We start from the raw sequence: 21,392 nt of genomic DNA, 5'->3' as shown, positions 1-21,392 counted from the left end.
AATTGTGAAGAAGGAAAAGAAAGTGGACATGGATTGGAAGCTTATGAAAAACTTTCAAAGTCTCCTAATGGTGAGCCTCGGCGACTTTTTGTGGACACAGTGAATTTTAAGGTTCGGAAGGACTCGTGGAAGCTATTGAAGCTGGAAAAGGTGGTGATGGTGGAAAGGGTGGAGATGGAGGAAAGAATGGTGATGGCGGAAGAGGAGGAGATGGAGGAAATGGTCATTATGGCGTACAATCTGTTCTAGTTGGTTCTGGTGGACATGAAGGGAATGGCGGAAATGGTGGAAATGGAGGACACGGAGGCAATGGCGGAAATGGAGGCCATGGCGGAAATGGAGGAAATGGTGGCCATGGAGGCCATGGTGGTGATGGAGGCCGTGGAGGCGACGGTGGAAATGGAGGACACGGAGGCAATGGCGGAAATGGAGGCCATGGCGGAAATGGAGGAAATGGTGGCCATGGAGGCCATGGTGGTGATGGAGGCCGTGGAGGCGACGGTGGAAATGGAGGACACGGAGGCAATGGCGGAAATGGAGGCCATGGCGGAAATGGAGGAAATGGTGGCCATGGAGGCCATGGTGGTGATGGAGGCCGTGGAGGCGACGGTGGAAATGGAGGAGACTCTGGAAAAGGTGGTGGAAACGGCGGAAATGGAGGCAATGGAGGCAACGGGCACTTTCAGCTAGAAGCTACAGCACTTTTGGACGACGCCGGGCGTGGTGGAAATGGAGGTCGTGGAGGCAATGGTGGTAATGGTGGGACTGGAGGAGCTGGAGGAGCCGGCGGATCCGGAGGCAATGGTGGGGACTGCGGAGAATCTGGGCAACCTGGTGAGCCGGGACATGCTGGAAAAGATGGTCAAGGTGGTAGAGGTGGAGCTGGAGGAGCTGGAGGAGCGGGTGGAGCCGGTGGAAACTGTGAGAATGGATCCGGACGTGGTAAATAACGTTTTGGTTTCATAACCTTGCTTTTTTCTGTCTAATAAAAGTTTCTTTCTCAACATCTCCAATCACACTGATAACACTTACTCCTCTCTCATTCCATTTTTAACCAACATGTTATTGCTCATTTCAGTGATTCAAATGGGTTTGTCACTCGAGCTAAGAAACGGAAAAGGTGAGCAGACTACTGTAGGTGAGCTGCTAGCTTTTTTCCAGACAACCTCATGCGTTCTTCTCCTAGAATAGGCAGAGATCATGGTCACGGTGGAAATGGAAATCATGAAAATTCGCATTCCGGAGGAAATGGTGGACCAGGAAAAAATGGTGGACATGGAGGAAATGGAGGACGAGGAGGTCCTGGAGCCAACGGTGGAGATGGTGGTGATGGTGGGAATGGGGGAAAAGGAGGACGCGGTGGAAAAGGTGGAAAAGGTGGACCAGGAGGGGCTGGAGGACATGCGGGACATGATGGACACGATGGGAAGAATGGAAAATGAATTTCTTTTCTTTTTTAATACAAAGTTTTGTTTAATAAAAATGATATTTCCAATTTTCAATGCATTTGTTTCAGTTCAAAAATTAACCCAAAGAAAAGATTTCGCTCCCGGGTGGGCTCGAACCACCAACCTTTCGGTTAACAGCCGAACGCGCTGCCTATTGCGCCACGGAAGCACAACAGGAAACGCTTTCGAGGGATGATAAGAATGGTGGCGTGTTAGAGAGACATAGTTGACGGAAAAACAAAATGAACTTTCCGTTTTGTTTCAAACAATTTTCGAGACTTGAACATTTCAATGGTTCTCAAACGAAAAACTAATAGATTCTAAATTTCTGGTTGATGTTTTTTGGTATACTGTAGTTTATCTAGTATAAATTGAAGTGACTTCCAGAGAAGTTTGTCTAAAATTCATTTGTGGAAATGTTAATTTATCTATTCCATATTTTTTCAAGAATAATGAAAAAGTTAAAAAGTATTTTTCAAAGGAGAAAACTCGGAAATGAAGATACCGTAAACACTCAAATAGAAGGCCATCACAACCGCCAACTTTAAGCACTTATATCTAATTTCATGTAACAGATATCAAAAAGTGGTCAACTGATAAAATGTTTATCATAATTAGAAAAATATTTTATTAATGAAATGATTTTTGATATCTCTTACAGGAACCGAGATATATGAGCTCAAAGTCGGTGGTCTGGTGACCTTCTATTAGAGTGCCTACGGTATTTAGAATACATTTCAGGATCTCCAATTCATTTTCGATATTGAAGAACTACCAATTTAAAACTTTGACCTCCGATTCGAGGAGTTGATTCATCTGATTTTGTGGAAAATTCGCTAAATGTTTCGATAAATAATCTAGAATCCAGGATTCTGAAAATCGAAATTTTTCTGATGGATCTTGATAATCAGAGTGACGCTCTCAAGATGTTACCATATACTGATCTAAATTTTATTGATGAAGTCACATTAGTCAATGGGAGATATTATGATAATATTAAAGCTTTGAAAATCGATGAGATTGAGAAACTGAGATACCGAGGAAGGGCAGAGAATGTGAATGTAATTGGATTTTGATATAAGGAAGGTTTTTTTGAAATTTTTGATGAGATTGAGTAACTGGAACAACCGAGAAGGGCAGAGAATGAGATTTCGTAATTTTCTTATAATTATAAATTGTCGTAATTTTCTTATAATTATAGAAAAAAATAGTATAATTATTTTTAAAAAAATTTCAATAATTATAAATTGAAAATTATTACAAATTATGTCTTAAATTTATTCGGCGTTGATAAGATTGTGTCCATTTCACTCTTTTCCATTTCAATTAGCTCATATTGATCCTCTGTGAATCTTTGGAAAATAAATGTTTTCTTATCAATGAATTGAACTCGGAGCATGCTTCGAAGATTGTCTGATGTTTTCTTTTTGTATCTGAAGTACCAGATTTGTGTGTTTCCTTCTGTTTTCCGTGGTTTTCCAAATAAAGTCAAGAATCGCCTTTGGTCTCGAATCGCCATTATGGTGAATTCCAGGATTTCAAAGATAATCAGCTTGAGGGCGGCCTGTAAATGTCGAATTTCTGAATTTCTGAATATTCGAATTTTGAAGTTCCGAACTTATGAGTTTTCTAGAATTTTTTAACTTTTAGAAATTTAGGATTCCCAAAAAAATGATTGTCAATTCGAAGCAAAATCTAGCATGTTTCGAAAATATTCACTCACCGCTCTCAACTCCATCAGCTCATGTGTCGAAACCGATTCAATATCAAATCTGCCCATCGGTATATGATAAAAGTTTTTGAGCGAATTCCGAACCGCAAATCCGTTTAAATAAACTTCATACGTCCCTTTCCAATGATCCGAGTTCATAATTCTCTCAATCGGATGAAATCTTTGCTCACTCTCGTCGTCCAACCAAATCGTTGTCAAAGTTTCCGACTGAAGTTTGTTCAAAATTTTCATAATCGGAGTCTCATTGATAATTCCACTGTACCAAAACTGGTCGGCTTTTAGTATCACATGTTGTCCATGAATATGATTATCAAGACCATGCATAAGGTGATCCACAAGTTGTTCACAGATTGTTGTCCGGCACTCTTCGTTGAAAGCCAATGTCAACTCCTTGATACGGGACTGCTGATTCTGCAGAATAAGTCCCAAATCATGTCCAGCAATTGTTGTCATATCTCTTCGCTCTATTGTTCGTATTCCTCCATTATGTGCCACTGTGCAATGGTTTTCCCCACTTTGATTGTAAATTATATCGAAGTCTTCTTCTGGAGTTTGAAGTCGAACATAAATCTGATTTGCCGATGTTGCGTGGACCAGAACATGGGTTAGTTCATGGTCGAATTGATTCGTTACATGGAAGTGTCGTAATGAGGCAGATGTTCGCTTCAAGCTTTCTCTGAAAAAATGTGGACTTCAACTATAGCAATCTTCACTTTTTTTTTATTTAGGTAAAAATTCAAAGTGGCGAGAATAGTGCCCTATTATAGGTACAAGGAGGGCTAAAATTTAATACCTTTCTTTAATTTATGAACATTTTCAAAATTCTATGAAAAATTTCAAAAAAATTTGCGCTTTTTTGTTCAGAAATCGACATAACAAATCAAATTACTCACTTTTCTTTCAAACCACAATGATCGAATATTTTCCTCAATGGTCTGTCCGGCAATGAATCTAAGCTTGCAGGTGTATAAGGCATCTGAAAAATGAATCTAAGAGCATGAGCTAAATATTATGAAAACAGAAAAAAAAGGAAGAATTGATTTGTTTCTCATTTCATCCGTCCCGCCGTATGGCGACAACACAACAAGAAAGTAACAAAAGAGTTTTGGAAATGAAGAGAGTGTCAGAGAAAAAGAGGAGTGTCTTGGAGAGGGCGAAAAGTAGACGTAGACGTATGTGAAGCTGTGTGTATGGGATATTTTGGCATGAGGAAAAAGAGAAAACAGCATTGAAAAGAAGAGGGTGGGTAGAGAAGCACAGATACGCGCTTGGTATGGAAGTGAGAGAGAAGAGTTTGCGTGGAGCAACGGGAGATGAATCCAAAAATGGAAACGATTGAAAAATTGGCAGGTTAACGACACTAAACTACATTCAGTCAATGTACCGTAAATCCTGTAATATAAAGGCCCTCACACTGTCAAGTTTGAGTTAAATTATCTCGATTCCGATGTAAGACATTGACAAAGTGTCAACAGATAAAATGTTTGTGATACTATGATGAACAATTTATTGGTTGACAACTTTTTATATCTCTAACGATAGTTCTATAACCGAACGTACTCCATTTATTGAGCCTCCATGATTGCAACAATGACATGGAGTTGTCGTCGAGTAGGCCTGTGCCAATTTTTTGACTAGTGCTGGCATTCTGGATAACAAATTTTTTCTATTTCTTGACAATTGTAAACCGCAGTGTTAGTTTTATATTTTTCAGGGCGTCATAATGAATAAAACCGAAAGCCAGACACCAAACAGTCACCATAACCTCTTTTTGGCAAATTTCAGGCTTTGTAAGATGTTGCATCTTCTGGCTTTTGACCAGATATGGCGCTGATTGCATTTTGTTGTAGTATAGAGTCCATGTTTCTTTATACGCCACAATTGGATCCAAAAAATGATCATTTTTCTGTCGTATGAGATGATCTCACAAACTAGAGTAACGTTGCAATTTCTGGCGATCGTTCAATTCATGAGAGAGCTATTTATCTAGTTTTCTAGTCTTCTCTTTTTCTTATTTACGTCTCAATTTTGTTCCGGTAGAGACTCCAAGCACTGCCAAAAGTTCCCTGACGGTTGATCTCGGATACCCCTTCCACCATACTTCAGTATTCTTCTCACTACCTTTTTCTCTTCGAGGGATGCATTTCCACATGTGAATTTTGTGAACCATCGTTGTACTGTTTTTCTGTTAGCACTTCTTTCTGTGGAAGCATGGTTGATATTTTCAGTTGTCTCGGTTGCATTTCGGCCGAGCATGGAGTCGTATAAAAATAAGCGAAAAAGTACACCTTTTCCATAATTTCTCCTCGATTAACTGAGGGCATTATGATACACGTTAGATAGAGATTTATGACGACTTGATTAGGTGTATGAGAAACAAAAAAAATTTGACATTAGAATGAACCATCGCAGAGAAAATGGCGCACGAAAAAAAACGATATTATTTATGGAACACCCTAATACTACAGGTTTTACGGAAATGTGATAAATTAGTCGAGAAACTCTAAACGCGCATTTTCTGGAAGTTCCAGTCAGTTCGGATCATGTTTAGAAGAGATAAACCGGAGACACATACCTTTAATTGAACACCACACTTTCAGTTTTGAGCAAGTTTTTTTCTGCACATCGAAAATATTTCAACTGACAAACCCTTCTGATATTATGATTAAAAATTTGTCAGTTGAGAACTTTCGTATACCGTAAACACTCTAATAGAACGTCACCCGTTCGTCAAACTCGAGCCCATGTATCTCATTTTCTGTGAGAGATGCCAAAAGTGATTAACTAATAAAATGTTGCTGATATCAAGATAAACTTTTTATCAGCTAACAACTTTTTGATACCTTTCAAAAAAAGTGAGATACATAGGCTCAGAGTGGGCGTTCCGGGTGGCGTTCTATTTGAGTGTTTACGGTATCTTGAACAGGAACCGAGAAGTTAATTCAAACTTGACAATATGGGGCCCTTATATTACAGGTCTACGGTATACTTTTATAACTGGAGAGAATACCTGTATGTAACATACTGCAACTAGAAATCAAGTTTTCCGAAACGCGGAAAACATTTTTAGAATCAAAGGATCAAAATCCTTTGGACCTCAAACGTGCAGATTGTAGGATCACAAACCAAACGGTCGCTTTCCTCAATCGCACTGTCTGGAAAATTTAATTAATTTTTACATGTGATTTCTTTGCCTAATCAGAAAACCACTGAATAAAAATTTTCTGTCAGTCAAACGAAACTTTTTTCCTGCCAGTAAAAAAGCATGAAATTCGCTTCTGACAAACCAGCAGTTGTCTATCTTGGACTAGTTTTTGGGGGTTTAATCATTGCTTTTCTATATTGCATCTTCCCAATTTTTGTACAAGTTTATCGCTCGAATCGGGAAAATCATAAAGCAGTGAGGGTGCTATTTTTGGAATTAGTTATTATTCAGATTTTTATTGTTTTTTCATCCATTATATCCAATTATCTATCAAATATATCGAGCGTTATGGTTTTTCTATAAGGTTGGAAGGAAAGTAACTGTCCATTTTTTAATTCGCGAATAACACAAAAATAAGAATTATCCAAGATTGACAGGATGCACCGTCGTGGTCCACGATATGCTGTCAACACTCAGGTAACTTGTGGATTCCATCCCTCCAAAAACAAGCTGGCCGCGAGTCAAAGTATTCCTAAAGTGCCGTTTTTATCTCATCGATAGTGCAAAGATATTTTCCCTCCAGATGACGTTGCATATCTCCGAATAACGAATAATGAAAGAACCAAGTCTGGAGTTTAAGGAATGTGGAGAGCCGTTCATTCAAAGCGGCTTAAGACTGAATTACCTTTGCTTAAATAAGACGAGATCCTATGTTCCACGGGAAGTTGAGTAAGACCTAGACCACTTTATCTGGACGGTTTTTCTTTACGCCCCCTCAAACTACTGATTTGGCCCTTTCATTATTGGTTGCTAGGAAATATGTAACGTCATCCGGAGGGAAAATACTTAACACTGTAAATAAGATAAAATTTGGACTGAAAAAATTCTTTGAGTCGCAGCCAACTGGCTTTTGGAGGGTTGGTATCCACAAGTTACCTGAATGTTGTCAGCACGAACCACAACAGTGCATACTGTCAATTTTGGATAATTCTTATTTTTGTGTTATTCACGAATTAAAAAATGGACAGTTACATTTTACTTTCTTTCCAACCTTTCCTTCCAACCTAATATATAACTGTAATATTTCCTTTTCTGGTAGAAACGTTTGACATTGAATTTTCCGGAACGTGAGATTTTTGCACCCTAATTTTTCGAGCCTTATTTGAATTCAGAGTTACTGTGGTTCGTGCATCTGCGTTTGTCTTTCCTGTCTATTTTGTATTCATATATTTCCAACGTTGTCATTCGTTCAAGCTGGCATTATTGGCTTTTCAAAACTTTTTGAAACGTATGTTTCAATCATCTAATTCTTTTTTTCTGACTCCAAAATTTTCACACCAATCTTCAAATGTGATTTATACATGTTCCCTTATTTTGATTATTCACCAAGCGTTTGCATTACAATTTCAGTCATTCTACCGGACCGGGAAAATTTTCAGAGTTTGTTTTAAAAATTTTTAGGAATTTAAAAACTAATCAATGTCAGAATTATTATCTTTCACTCAATACCAATCTGCTAGTTGCTACTTTTTTAAACATTGTTATTTTTATTGAAAACAAATTGAGGCCTGTCAAATAACCCGACCTACTTCACACATGTATATTTTACCAAAACGTCGCAATTGCCGGTTTCAAATTGGTAAATTTTAAAAAAAACTGAATTTTCTCCAAAAAAAAACTGTTATATAATTTCAGCTTCATGTCTGGGTCCTATTTTTTATTGGTGATGATGGAGAGGCAATGCGAAATGTAAGAAAAACTTTGGCGACCACTTTCACCCCATTCACCTTGGTTTCCTAAAATATCGAAAAATTGTTAACTGATAAAATACATTTCAAGCTACGATAAATATTTCGTCAAATGACATTTTTTTTGTTATCTTTCACATGGACAAAGATAACTGGCGTCAAAGTAGACGGTTAGAAAACCCGTCTATTAAAGGTTATAGATTTGTTAATCTACGTTTTTGCAGTACATGATTATATCAATCGGTTCGGATTCAATGACTTGTGTGATTTTTGTACAAGTCTCGTACCTGATTGTTTATAGACACAAAATTCGTAATTTGAAATCTGGTAATTTGTTCAGTGCAGCTTTCGAACGAGGAAGGATCAAACCACGGGAATCTATTCAAACCTTGTCATCCGTTCGTTTTTGAATGTTTTTGTTGATTTTTTTAAAATTACCGCGAAATGAATAAATTATTTTAAAATCACATTTCTCAAAAGTTATAGTTTGCATGATTTTGGATATATTCAAAAAACAGCAATTAGCTCAAAATACAGTATTTTTTTTTGAATATTATAAAAAAATTCCCAAACATTGGAGGAAATCAAAATTTTAAGTGATTTAGACATCTTGTGAGTATAAATAGCATACCACCTGTGAAATCTATTGGAGATTGCGATCGCGTATTTCAACGGGCCACTCTGTAATGTTTCCTACGAGTTCAACCCTTTCAAGAGCATCTATAAGCAAACGTATAGGGGTTTTTCCAATATAAAGGTCCCAAGAAATTTGAGGTGACCCTTAAAAAAGAGACTTTTGAGTGACCTTCAAACACGTCATATTTCAACTGTCTAACTTGCAATATTAATAACGTATGACGAAATGATGACGGTCAAAAAAAATGACTACGTATCACGGGTCCCGGAACCACAAACGTGCGGATTGTAAGATCACGAACAAGACTGTCGCCGTTTCCTCAATGTCACCTCCTGAAAATTTTAATTAATTTTCACAGGTGATTTTTTTTCACTTAATCGAAAACCATAGGATGAAAAATTATTCTTTCAGTCAAACACATTTCTCTTCCCCAGCTAGTGGAAAAATGGACGTTACGCCTGAAAATGAAAAATTATTACTTCTTGGTCTAATTTCTGGTACTTTAATTACTGTTTTCCTATATTGTATCTTCCCAGTTTTTGTACAAGTTTATCGCTCAAATCGGGAAAATTACAAATCGGTGAGGGTATTGTTTTTGGAATTAGTAATTTTTTAGATTTTCAGAATCCATTATATCCAGTTATAAATCAATTATACCGATTTTTATGGGGTTTTCATATATCTGTAATATTACTAATTGTTTATATTTATCTGATGACAAGTAATAAACTTGCACTAGACGGAATGTAAGAATTTTGTTTCGAAATTTTACGAGTATATTTTTAAAACAAATTTAGAGTTTTTATGTTTCTCACTGCTATGATTTGTATTCTCTTCTATATCGTATTGGTATATCTTCTAGTTTACCAGTTATTTAAATTATCAATATTGGCATTTCAAAGCTTTTTAAAGTTCATTTTCCCATCTTCCAATTCATCTTTTCTGTATCCAAAATTTTCAAAAAACGCGTCAAATATGATTTATATACTTTTTTTGATGTTACTTGCCTACCAATCGTATTCATTAATGTCCCAGCCATTCTACCAGACGGGAGAAATGTTCAGAGTTTGTTTGAATACTTTATTTTTGAAATTAGAAGAAAGTTTGATTTCAGACTTTTTACCTTCCTCTCAATGCGATTCTGCTAGTTGCTACTTTCTTGAACATTATCATTTTTATTAAAAACGAATTGAGACCTGTCAAAAAACCAGATCCACTTCAGAAATGGATGTTTTTCCAAACCGTGTTGATCAGTGGCTTCAAACTGGTATAACTTAAAACTTATGGTTTAAAAAACCCGTTGAAATATTTCAGCTTCATTTCTGGGTTCCATTTTTCATTGGGGATGGTGGCAAAGCAATGCAACATGTGAGGAAACTTTTCCATTATTATAACCCCTTTCATAGCAGAGCCTCTTTTTTTTGGCGCAATTTGTCTCGGTTTCTATAAGAAAGATAACTGATAAGAGGCCCTTTTAATAGAGGCTTTGAAATAATTTTATCAATTTTTTCAGTATATAATCATATCAATTGGATCGGATATATTGACTTGTGTCATGTTTGTACAAGTCTCCTATCTTATTGTTTATAGACACAAAATTCGTGATTTGAAATTTGAGGATTTGTTCAGTTCAGCTTTCTCCCAACAAGGAAGAATTGAACCACGGGAATCTATTCAGAGTTTATCATCGATTCGATTCTAATTTTCACGTTTTTTGACATATAAATTTTCAATGTGAACCGAATAAATAATGATGCACATATTGTTTTTATTTGGACGTCTAGAATGATGGCCGAACTTACCCATGAAAAATTCATAGGACATTAGGCTTGGTGGCCTAACTTTCCCATCATGGATTTCCTAGACCACGAATATTTTTACCCTAGAAATGATCTGATGTTCACCTGGTGTGTTTTTTAGGTAGTTTTAACATGGTGGCCTAACTTTCGCAAGTTGAGTTTTCTAGGTCACCATGTAAAATTTGCCTAGAAAACATACCAGATGAATATCTGACCACTTCTAGGCCAAAAAAGTTGGTGGCCTAGAAAACTCAACTTGCAAAAGTCAGGTCACAATGGGAAAATGACCTAGAAAACACACCAGATGAATATCTGACCATTTCTAAGCCAAAAAAGTTGGTGGACTAGAAACTGAACTTGCAAAAGTTAGACCACCTTGTTAAATTAACCTAAAAACACACCAGATGAATATTAGATCATTTTCAACTCGGCTGTCGGCTTGCAAATTCTGTACGGAAGTTGAGGGGGATTCGACTTTTGGACGGATTTTGATCAGATTTTGGTCAGAAGATGCCCACTGACAGCAGTGGTCAGATTTTGGCCGGAATTTAAAGGCGCTGCGTGTTAAGAGGTCGAAAGCCAACCGGTAATTTGTCGGATCTTGGTCGGCTTCCCACAATGTCTTGGCCGGAATCTGACCAAGCTCCGGCCAGAAGTAACCGGCGACGCCTGGGAAGTCAAAAAGTTTGGTGGCCTAGAAAATTCATTTTGTGAAAATCAGGCCACCAAGTCAGATGGTCTAGAAAAAAAAACGATACGATTGTGTCATTCGGGAAATGTTATTGAACGTTACGGCTCATTTTTACATTTCTGATCTTTCGCACAAGAAATCTTGAGAACAGGTGCAAATAAAATAACATTTTCATAAGCCATCAGCAGTTTTATGAACAACTGAAAAATTGAATTTAGCAGTTATTTTATTTATAAAAAACACGAAAATCGGACTTTCTTCAACTGTAATAATATTGGAAATGTCACTCTACTATCAAGATATCCTCCATACATACGAAATTCCCAATCATTTCTCTTTGAAATTTTTTGTGGCATCTTTTTCTTTCATTCTTCTTCTTCTTCAATTTTGCTGCTTCTCAATTTTATTAGTTATGGTTTTTCCGTTTTATATGAAAGTGTACAGGGAGAATCGCAAAAAAGAGCAATCGGTGAGTAAGAAATTTTGTCAAGTATTCGGAAAAAAATTGTAGACACTAATTTATCCAATTACTAATCATTTCTATCGAGCTATTTGCTATTTTTATTTCCATTTTGGAATATTTTTTTCCATAATTTTCCCATCAGCTGTGAGTTTTTCCGGGCTATCCATGTAAGCAATTCAATAATTCAGCTCTTTTCAATAGTTTTGAATTTTCAGTTTAAAAATAATTTTTCATCCAATGTCTGTGGCCTTTCTTGGTATTCCAATCACAATTTTTCTACAAGTCCATCATTTTTTAATATTCTTCCTTTCAATTCAAAAACTTCTATTAGTATTTTTTCCAAATGCTGAATCTAAGTTTGAAACATTTTCCAAAAAATCATCGATAAAACTAATTTATTTTATATTCATCTTTGGCAACCTGGGATTCTTAATCTGGGCCTTACGGAGACCAGACAACGTCGAATTTTCAAATTATTGGTTTTATTCGGTACATTATCTAGAACAGTGTCTCAATTATCTTTTTTAATTCCAGATTTATTACATCTTCTTAAACATTTTAATCTATGCATCTGCAATTTTACACATCCCAATTGTTTTAAAAATTAGAAACAATTCTCATTTACCCTCAGTAATTAAGAATCAGCCTCAAAACTATGTTCTGTATCAGACAATTTTTATGCCCTGCTTCAAAACAGTGAGTTTTTGGTATTTTTTCAATAAATATCACACAATATTTTTAGCCTCAAATCTACGCAGTCTCATTTGTTTACTGGTATCATATGTCGCTTGACTTTGTAAGTTCATTCTAATAGAAGACACCCCTATACTTTCACTTTTAGCTCAATTATCTCCATTTCTATAAGAGATAACAAAAATATGTTAACTGAAAAATTATTCATAATAATATCAGCAATATTTTATCAGTTGACACTTTTTTGATGTCTTTTCTACAAATGGAGAGGAATGAGCCTAAAGTTCAATTATAGAATGACCTTCTATTAGAGTGATTAATGTAAATTTGAAAAATTACAGTACATTTTGCTCTGCCTAATTTTTGATGTCTTATCTACTCCGTTATTGATTCAAATTTCATATTTATGCTGTAATCGAAGAAATGTGAAATCTTTGAGAGCAAATCTCAGTTTTGGAGTAAAAATTAAATCGATTTTTACAACTGATAATTCGAAAATTGGACCTATGACCGTTTCAAACTAGCGAGTGCATGTTGTCTATTTTTTTGTGGAATAAACTTTTGATAATTGCAAATTTTCATAAATTTTAACATGAATTTATGTCTTGTAAGTTTCTGTAGTTCATTTACATTTACATAATTTCCGGATTTCTCATGATTACGAATTTTTCTGATAAATTACACTTTTGATTTTGAAATGTTAATTTGATCAGATTCCGGCTCATTGATAAATTTTTGATTTTCCTAGCATTAAACCTTTCGACTGCACCTGCAAATCAAGATTATCAAATTATCAGTTCTGTGAACAGCTGAAAAAGTTACATTAAGCAATTAATTGGAATATCAAAACTCAAAAAATCAGGATTTCGCCGAATGTAATAATGTGGCACCAAAAAAGAGATGCTCTTTCAAATTTTCCCTGGGAATTTATTCTATCATTTTTCTTCTTCTTCAGTTCGCTTGCTTCTTGATTATGTTAAATGTCATTTTTCCATTTTATGTGAATCGGAAAAAAGAGCAGTTGGTGAGTGAAAAAATTTGGAATTCAAAAAATCTGAATTTTCATTTCAGACATCATTTTATGCAATTACTAATCATTTCTATCGAGCGATTTGCTTTTTTATTCGTATTTTGGAATTTCGTTGTTCATAATTCTCCCATTAGTTTTGATTCTTTCCGGGCAATCTTTGAAAAACAAATTTCATATTGAAAAAAGAAAATAAAAAATTGAACTTTCAGTCTTAGCATCATTTCACATCCGTTCTCAATTACTATTCTCGGTATTCCAATTACAATTTTTTTGCAAGTCCATCATTTTTTGATATTCTTCCTGTTGGTTCAAAAGTTATTTTTAGTATTTTTTCCGAATTCAGAATCTTATTTTAAAAAGTTTTCTGGAAAATCGATGATCAAAATTATTTATCCTATCTTCATCCTTGGTAATGTGGGATTCTTTATCTGGGCGGCAGAGAGACCAAAAACCGTTAAATTCTCAAGTTATTCATTTTATGCGGTATGTTATCAAAAATGGGGACCAAAATAATATTTGGAATCATTTTTCAGGTTTAATACTTCTTCCTGAACACTTTAATCTATGCATCTGCATTTTTACACATCCCAATTGTCTTAAAAATTAAAACCAATTCTCATTTACCCTCAGTAATCAAATATCAACCACAAAATTATGTTCTGTATCAGACAGTTTTTATGGCCTGCTTCAAAACTGTGAGTTTTCCTTTTTCACTAAATTTTATTTACAAATTTAGCCACAAATCTACGCAATTGCCTATATCTACTGGCATCAAGTGTCACTGAACTTGGTAGGTTATTGAATTTTTTTAATCAGAACAACACTCTAACAGAACACTTGCACTGTGTGCTCAATTACCACCATTTCTATAAAAGAGAACAAAAAGCTGCCAACTGATAATTTATTCATCAAAATATCAGTAATGTTTTATCAGTTAACAGCTTTTTGTTATCTCATGTAGGAATGGAGATAATTGAGCTCTCAGTTCAAGTATAGGGTTGCCTTCTATTATAGTGACTATGGTATATTTCAAAAAATTACAGTATATTTTGGTCTGCCTGATTTTCGATATCATATCTACTCCGTTGTTAATTCAAATTTCATATTTATGCTGTAATCGAATAAATGTGGAATCGCTCAAAGCGAGTCTCGATTTTGGACGAAAAATCAAATCGATTTTTATAACCGATAATTCGAAAATCGGCCCTATGACAATTGAAAACTGACAAATTTCTGTTTTCCCTCTTTGTTTTTGAAAAATAAACTTCTTTTCTTTTTTTGACGATTTCATAATCATGTTAATGAGCAGGTGAAAATTCCTATTATTCCTATAGCAGGTGAAAATTCCTATAACTTGGTTTACACCCTAGTTTTGTTGATAAATACATGCATTTTATGATGTTCAGAGAATTTTTTGCTGATATTGAAATCTTTTTCTGATTTACAAGAAAATCACAAGATAAATCAAAGTGTGCGAAAATTTAGGTTTTATTGTTTGCTCAGATTTTCTTATGAGCCCTTTAAACTTGTTCAAATCAAATTCTCAACATTTTCCAGAAATGTCCCTAAAACTTGGATGCATCCCAGTTCGTGGCTTCCTTCTCGTCGTATCATTTCTCGGAATGCTCTCTGCACCTTCATTGCTCCTCGTTAAGCCATTATCAACAACTTCTCATATCGCTAGTGTCATCACTTTGGCATTCAATGGTTGTCTATTCGGCGGAGCTCTCAAGTACAACAACAAGGCTCTCAAATGTTGTCAAAATGTTCTCGTCTGCTTGATTGTATTTTATTTTATTCTGCTTTGTTTGACCCCAATGACTTTTTCGAGATTTATGGCTTATGGATACGATCAATTTCTGAGATATGAACCTGTTGAAGACTTGGCGAATCGTTTGAAAAGGACTGTGGGTGATGATGAATTCTCACACGGTAAAGAAACTAAAATATCTGTGAAAGAAGAAACTGCAATCTCTGAAGAAGAGGAATCTGAAATCTCTGAAGAAGAAGAATCTGGAATCTCTGAGGAGGAAGAGTCGAGCGAAAAATTCCTGTTTTGAGAGAAAGCCAGAAAGGAAGCGGAGGCGAAATTCATATTGGGATTGCTCGTGGGAGTCAGCATTGTGGTTGTGATCATCATCCATGGATTATGTGAGTTTCCCGACATTTTCTTTACAGATTTTTTTTCCTTTTCAGATAATTACATGCTGGTTGTCATGGTCCAGCGCCTTCGGAAGTTCATTGCCACTAGAAGCGATAAAGATGGTTTTGATGGAGTCTAGAATTGGAACGTTGAAATTGAAGAGCTATCAAATATTTTCATGATTAATCTCAATTTTTTGAAAAGAAGTTTGAATCGGTTTTTGGAGCATAATAAACTTTCAACATGTTTTTCCTCTGGGTTTTTTCCAATGTCTTCCTAGTAAACTTTTAAGCTTAAAATGATTATAGTTTGACATCATAATTTGGTAAAACTGAAATTTCAAAATGATTTCATTTTTGTTTAAAGTTCAGTGGAGAGTTTCAAAAAATTATGATTATGTTATGATCAAAAGTTCTTCGCAGCTAGAAAGGAAATTGAAAATGAGGTTTCAGACGTGTTTTCCTATCATACGACACATTCGTTTGCCATAGCAACCAGCGGAAAACATAACGACTCTTCAAGAACTCACAAGGCTGAAAATAATACGATGTCGCATATTTTTTCTCTCATTTTTCTTTCCTAGATGAACTTTTCAGTTCCATTCCGAGAACCAATTATTATTCCTTGAATCTTGCATCAGCTCAGACAAGACTACCTATCGGTGATTTTGTTTTTCTGAATTTTCACAAAACAGAAAATGAAATGTTTGAATTTTTTAAAATTCTCAATTTTTCGAATATTCAAAATTTTCGCAATAATCTTTTTTCCTAGAAACAAAGAAAGCAGTCCGATGTAAATCTAGCAATTTCCGTATCCTTTTTCATTTGATAATTTTTTCTCGAAATTTTCATAATTTCTAATTCCGTACTTCATCTCCCGCTTGAGATACCGTAAAACCTGTAACTTCTAACTTTAAGCCAATTTTTTCTCAGTTTCCGTCGGAGATATGAAGAAGTTGTTAACTGATAAACTGTTTACCATAATATCAGAAATGTTGTGTCAGTTGACACATTTTAGATATCATTTTTAGGAATCGAGATAGTTGAGCAGAAAACAAACCAACTCTCAGAATATCACGAGGCTGAAATTCATTATTTCTCGCAATGTTTTTCTTCTTTTATTTCTATTTCATAGATGAATTTTCTTCGTTCTGTTTTCAGAGCCAATCATTATTTCCTGAATTATTCATTCATTTTAATGAGAGCTTAGAAAAGACCCTGTTGGTCATCTTGTTATCCGTTTTTGCTCACTTTTTTAAGCGGGTTTTGTTCATTCGGAAAAATCCTTTTCACTTTGATTTTTCAAAATGATATCAATAGTTATAATTTTAAATCAATTTTTCCGAGCATTAAAAATAATTGAATGGTTTTCAAAGAAGTTATGGGTATTTTCTCAAATATGAACTGCGGGATTTGTCGATTTTTCTCCAAATCAAAGTTTTGGAATCCTGAGCTTTTATTATTAAAAATTCAAGAAACCGAGTTTCGAATGTTCCCGAGTTCGAGCTAAATTTCCAAGCTAAAAAAAGAACCTGGTCTGGTTGAGTAGTGCCATTTATTTCTATCATTTTCCAAATTTCAATTTAGATTATAGGCTAGGCTCGCACTATTTCTTATAGAAACTTGAAAACTTAACTCAACCAACTTTTTTTTTTCAAAAACTCTTGAACTCTTGAAACTTGGACATGGTTTTTCGATTTCAAAATTTGGATTATAGAAATGTTTGGAAAGCTGGCTGAAACTGTTTGGCAATGTTTTATAAAATTATTAACTTCATAAGTATTGAAAAAAAATCTATGAAAACAATATTATTGAGAATAAAATGACTTCATGGAACATTCAAAAGAGCTCCTCCATTGGATGCTCTATTTCTGTGGCACAAAAACTTTTTGAAAATATCCCAAATGCGTACAGTATCCAGAATGAATAATAGTGGAAGATAAATTTCTGGGAAATAATTGGCTATCGCTAAAACTTTCATCAAGGTGACAGTGCCTTTAGCTGAAAACGTAAATATATGAGATAAGTTTATAAAATCATTAACTAGCGCTTCATAAATAAAATTAACAGTCTGAAAATAAAAAAAATGTATTTCCCAGGAACCTCATGTTTTCTCGTACCAAATATAAAACGGCTGTAATCAGAATGTGTGAAAATACTCGATTTTTAGTCCGTTTCCTCAATACTGAAACATTGATAACAGTCCTATTTTCTTTCCGTAAATGTTTAAATAAAGAAATGTAGCAGATAACAGATCCAAATGAAAATACATTGAATACTCGATTAATGGACTATAAGTTGTGTGTGTTTGTTTGTTTTTTTTTTATTTTGTAAGTTTTTTTTCGGGTTCATCCCAGAAGAGCGGTCCCAACAATACGAGAGTGGTCCCATAAGCCTAAGACACTTAAGAAGGATTGAACCAAGACAAGGTTTATAGGTTTTTTGGGACCGTGGTCGGAGAGATGAGGCCGGAGTACCTCTTTGGGACCTCTTGTAGACTTTTTTTTGACTCACCAGTCTGAATCCTTGATTTTCGTCTGAATATTTATTTGGTACTGTGTCAATAAATCCGAAAAATATAAAATACCGTCTGCTGATTTTAGAAGTAAAAATCATCGCCATAGCACCAGCAATTGAAATAATAACGCTGAAAATTACAGGGAGAATCCACTTATCGAAAATTCTCGAATTCCATTTCTCGGAAACAAAACATAAACATCGGTTCAGTGATAAACAAAATGTGATAGTGACTGAGAATAGGTTACTACAGTAATCCACGTATACGATACATTTGAGAGATTTACTGATAAATGTGAATCTGGATTCCTTGTACGTATTATTAAAGCTATTGAGGAAAACACGATCCGAACGGAAACAGATATCGAGAAAATGAGAATCATTGAGTAAAATGGACCCTGAAATTTTTATCATTGATTTTTGAAGTTTGTAAAATCCCACTTTGTTTGATTGAATTTTATTGCACAGAAAAATGATACAAGCCAGCTGAATGAATTAATTGATACTATTCACCATGTTATGCAACGGAATAATCATATCATACTGGGCTGCACTCGTTCGTGTGGTGATTAGTTCACCGATCAGTGAATCCACCATTTGCACTGATGAAGCTGGACTTGTATTTATGACCCACTGGTAATAGATCGATGGGTACGAAAGAACAATTTTATTGAGAAATTGAAATATGGGGAGAGGTTTTTGTAGGCACTAATGTAGAGCCAGTTTTGATTCGTGGTAGTGCAACCTGATATTTATGCGTGGGGAAATGCTAAATTGTGTCAAACTTTAGCGAAACCCTCTTTGACATTATTTTTCAGCCTTAAATTTTTATAAGGATTTCGTGTAAAACAAAATTTTCGAAAACCCCCTATTTAAATTTTTGATTTCAATGAAATCTTACGGAAATTGAATTGAAAGCTGAAAAATGTCAAAAAAATGTTGCTGAAGTTTGACATTCTTCAGCAAAAATGGCTCTACTTTGGTGCCTCAAAAAATCTCTCCCCCGTTGAATTCTCAACAAAATGGTTGTTTCCTACACGACGTGTATTTATAACTGGACTTGAGATCCAAGTCATTCCTCATCGATAGATTCACTGACCGGTAAATCATCATTCGATACACCTCGAGCTAAATCTTTATGCTAGAAAAAGGAACCACCAAATCGGTTGTTTCCAATTTGGTTCTTTTTGAAACATGACACAAAGAGATTTCGATTTTCTGTTCGATAAAAAATCTGAACTTATTGTTTTTTAGCGCAAAACGGGATACAACTATTAAAGACTAACGAAAATTCAACTGTTTTTGACTCAACTCTGAAGTGCTGATTCTTCAATGTGTGTTTTGTTTTTCAATATCACGAAAACCACCGAATCAGAATCATCAACAAACTCCGGTTGTCTGTTTATGTAGATTTATTGAACATTTTATTGAAATGGTGACAGTTTTTTTTCATAATTCATTGAACAGTCTAGTTTGAGTCGATCAGGATTTTCAGGATGTTACATAACTGGAATTCACGCCAAAAACTGATTTCCATCGATTTCCTTTCTTGCTGCAATGAACTTCCGGAGACGTTTGACCATAACATACACCATATAGTTCACTGAAAACCGGAAAAAATTCCATGAATTTACTTTTTGTTACTTACGTAATGCAGAGAAGATAAGCATGAATACAACGACTTCTCCCGCAACAAATCCTCCCAAGAACTTTTCTGCAGCTGTTTTCTTCTTGTCTTCTACTGGGATCTGTCTGCCAATTTCTAGTAAAGTTCTCTCATCAAAAATGTCCATTAGTTGTTTCTTGGTGAGATCATCTACGTCTGCACTAATTTCCAATGGGACTCCAGAAATTCCAACTTTCGTATGTTTGTAATAATCCGATGCAATGAAACTTGTGACGAACACTGGCATAATGCAAAGCATGACACACGAGAGGATCATTGAAAAAACCATAAACTTTTGGGAATATCCGAGAGTATCGTCGTTGTACTTGAGAGCTCCATAGAATAGACAAACGTTGAATGCAACACCCAATGCAGTGATGACAACAGTTCTGATAGTTGGTGGCTCAGTAACAATATAGGAAAGTGCTCCGAATAGTCCGAGGACTGAGATGAAGATCAGGAATGGACGAATTGGGATGCATCCGAGTTTCGGAGATTTCAATTGAATGGTTCGGTCAGGCAACATACCTGGAAAATAGAAAGGATTGAGGGAATTTTCGAAAAAAAACCATTATTTCAAAAATTGAGAAAAGAAAAAAGTATAGATTAGAAGAGATGTGGTGGAAACTGGGAAGTAATTCGAAACTCCAGAATTTCGAAGCGAACATTTCGTAAGCTATAGTTTTATTTCGTTTCTGATTTTCCATAGATTCTAGGGTTTTCTTTTTGTTTTTTTCCCCGAGTTGTCTTAAACTTACAATTAGACTAATTTCAAAAATTGAAAATAACCGATTTCAGAATTTTCCAGAAATTGAATTTACGATTTTTTCAATTCCTATTTTTGAAATTCCAAAAAATTCAGAACCTTAAAAAATCTAATTTTCACTGTATTAGGAATTTGGAAATTGAAAAGTAATTTGAAAAATTCCAAACTCTCCAAAATTCGGTAAAATTTTAAAAAACTGAAAACATTTTTGAAATTTCGGCAGATTCAGAAATTCCAAATTTTTAATTTCAGAGAAATCTGAACGATTTGAAAAAAGGTGATTTTTTTATGATGATTTTTTTATGAGCAAAAAAACGCTCCTGTAATGTGATGTCGAAACAGAAGAATTAAGAGAAATAACTAAACTACCAATGAGTAATTTTCCTTCGTCAATAAAATGAATAAAAAATCGGCCCCAAACACGAACCAGTTTCATTTTTGAAGTAAGAATAAGAAAAAATTGAGAGAAATCGCAACATGCCTTGCCACCTTGGCCGCCTATTAACCCAGGAATTCTTCTAGGAGCTCTTTCTCCAAGTTCTCTTCTGTATGCACTATCTTATTTCTACACACTATTTCCCGCAATCTCTTCTTTCTCTTTCTGCGCCTCACACTATTTGGAAATACACGGAACAATGTGGTGAGTTCAATGACATGTGACTAGAGTAACGTGTCGACACAAAAATCGATACGATTCGAGTCGACCAGTCGGACTATTGAAGTCGATAAAAATCGTGTCGACTGACACCAGAAACGACACAGTGTCGACACAGAGTCGACACGACACGACTCTGTGTCGACTCGTGTCGACACAACCTCGAGTCGACTCTGAGTCGTGTCGTGTCGACTCTGAGTCGACTCGCGTCGACTCGTGTCGTGTCGATACGAGTCGACTCGACGCCGGTCTCTTTTCCG

At 35.3% G+C, this 21,392-nt stretch overlaps 7 protein-coding genes and 1 non-coding gene across 8 annotated transcripts in view; 4 read left to right on the top strand and 4 right to left on the bottom strand.

The window, feature by feature from the left end:
- The window catches only part of CBG22624, a gene marked incomplete at both ends in the record, with an annotated part of 1,919 nt that extends 969 nt beyond the window's left edge, over window positions 1-950 (top strand). Inside the window, 2 exons of the mRNA XM_045238286.1 lie at window positions 112-285; window positions 622-950. Of these exons, the coding sequence (XP_045097619.1) occupies window positions 112-285; window positions 622-950 (503 nt within the window). The remainder of the gene's footprint in view (window positions 1-111; window positions 286-621) is intronic.
- Window positions 951-1,544: 594 nt separating this feature from the next.
- CBG28356 lies at window positions 1,545-1,617 on the bottom strand. The gene has a single exon. It is a non-coding gene (tRNA).
- A 1,095-nt stretch (window positions 1,618-2,712) lies between these two features.
- CBG22623 lies at window positions 2,713-4,156 on the bottom strand (the record flags this gene model as incomplete). The annotated part of the gene is made up of 3 exons (XM_045238285.1): window positions 2,713-3,000; window positions 3,172-3,856; window positions 4,074-4,156. The coding sequence occupies 3 exons, from the start codon at window positions 4,154-4,156 to the stop codon at window positions 2,713-2,715; spliced, it is 1,056 nt and encodes a 351-aa protein (XP_045097618.1).
- Window positions 4,157-9,155: 4,999 nt separating this feature from the next.
- CBG22622 lies at window positions 9,156-10,412 on the top strand (the record flags this gene model as incomplete). The annotated part of the gene is made up of 6 exons (XM_002638147.2): window positions 9,156-9,290; window positions 9,335-9,456; window positions 9,508-9,775; window positions 9,825-9,977; window positions 10,025-10,078; window positions 10,224-10,412. 6 exons carry the CDS (start codon window positions 9,156-9,158, stop codon window positions 10,410-10,412), a joined length of 921 nt encoding a protein of 306 aa, XP_002638193.2.
- A 1,068-nt stretch (window positions 10,413-11,480) lies between these two features.
- CBG22621 lies at window positions 11,481-12,880 on the top strand (the record flags this gene model as incomplete). Its single annotated transcript, XM_045238284.1, has 4 exons — window positions 11,481-11,669; window positions 12,198-12,359; window positions 12,406-12,459; window positions 12,698-12,880. The coding sequence occupies 4 exons, from the start codon at window positions 11,481-11,483 to the stop codon at window positions 12,878-12,880; spliced, it is 588 nt and encodes a 195-aa protein (XP_045097617.1).
- A 2,065-nt stretch (window positions 12,881-14,945) lies between these two features.
- On the top strand, window positions 14,946-15,668 carry CBG22620 (the record flags this gene model as incomplete). The annotated part of the gene is made up of 3 exons (XM_002638145.1): window positions 14,946-15,318; window positions 15,448-15,537; window positions 15,583-15,668. The coding sequence occupies 3 exons, from the start codon at window positions 14,946-14,948 to the stop codon at window positions 15,666-15,668; spliced, it is 549 nt and encodes a 182-aa protein (XP_002638191.1).
- A 1,983-nt stretch (window positions 15,669-17,651) lies between these two features.
- CBG22619 lies at window positions 17,652-18,428 on the bottom strand (the record flags this gene model as incomplete). The annotated part of the gene is given in 4 exon segments (XM_002638144.1): window positions 17,652-17,806; window positions 18,043-18,061; window positions 18,067-18,318; window positions 18,321-18,428. Coding segments are annotated over 4 exon segments (534 nt in total), but the record flags the coding sequence as incomplete, so codon positions are not given.
- Window positions 18,429-19,559: 1,131 nt separating this feature from the next.
- Window positions 19,560-20,237, bottom strand: CBG22618 (the record flags this gene model as incomplete). Its single annotated transcript, XM_002638143.1, has 2 exons — window positions 19,560-19,648; window positions 19,694-20,237. 2 exons carry the CDS (start codon window positions 20,235-20,237, stop codon window positions 19,560-19,562), a joined length of 633 nt encoding a protein of 210 aa, XP_002638189.1.
- Window positions 20,238-21,392: the final 1,155 nt, after the last annotated feature.

This window comes from Caenorhabditis briggsae (genome assembly GCF_000004555.2).
Source record: "Caenorhabditis briggsae complete genome, chrV, whole genome shotgun sequence".
Lineage (NCBI taxonomy): Eukaryota > Metazoa > Nematoda > Chromadorea > Rhabditida > Rhabditidae > Caenorhabditis > Caenorhabditis briggsae.
The sequence above is the reverse complement of the archived record's forward strand: the minus strand, read 5'-3'. Positions and strand labels throughout refer to the sequence as shown.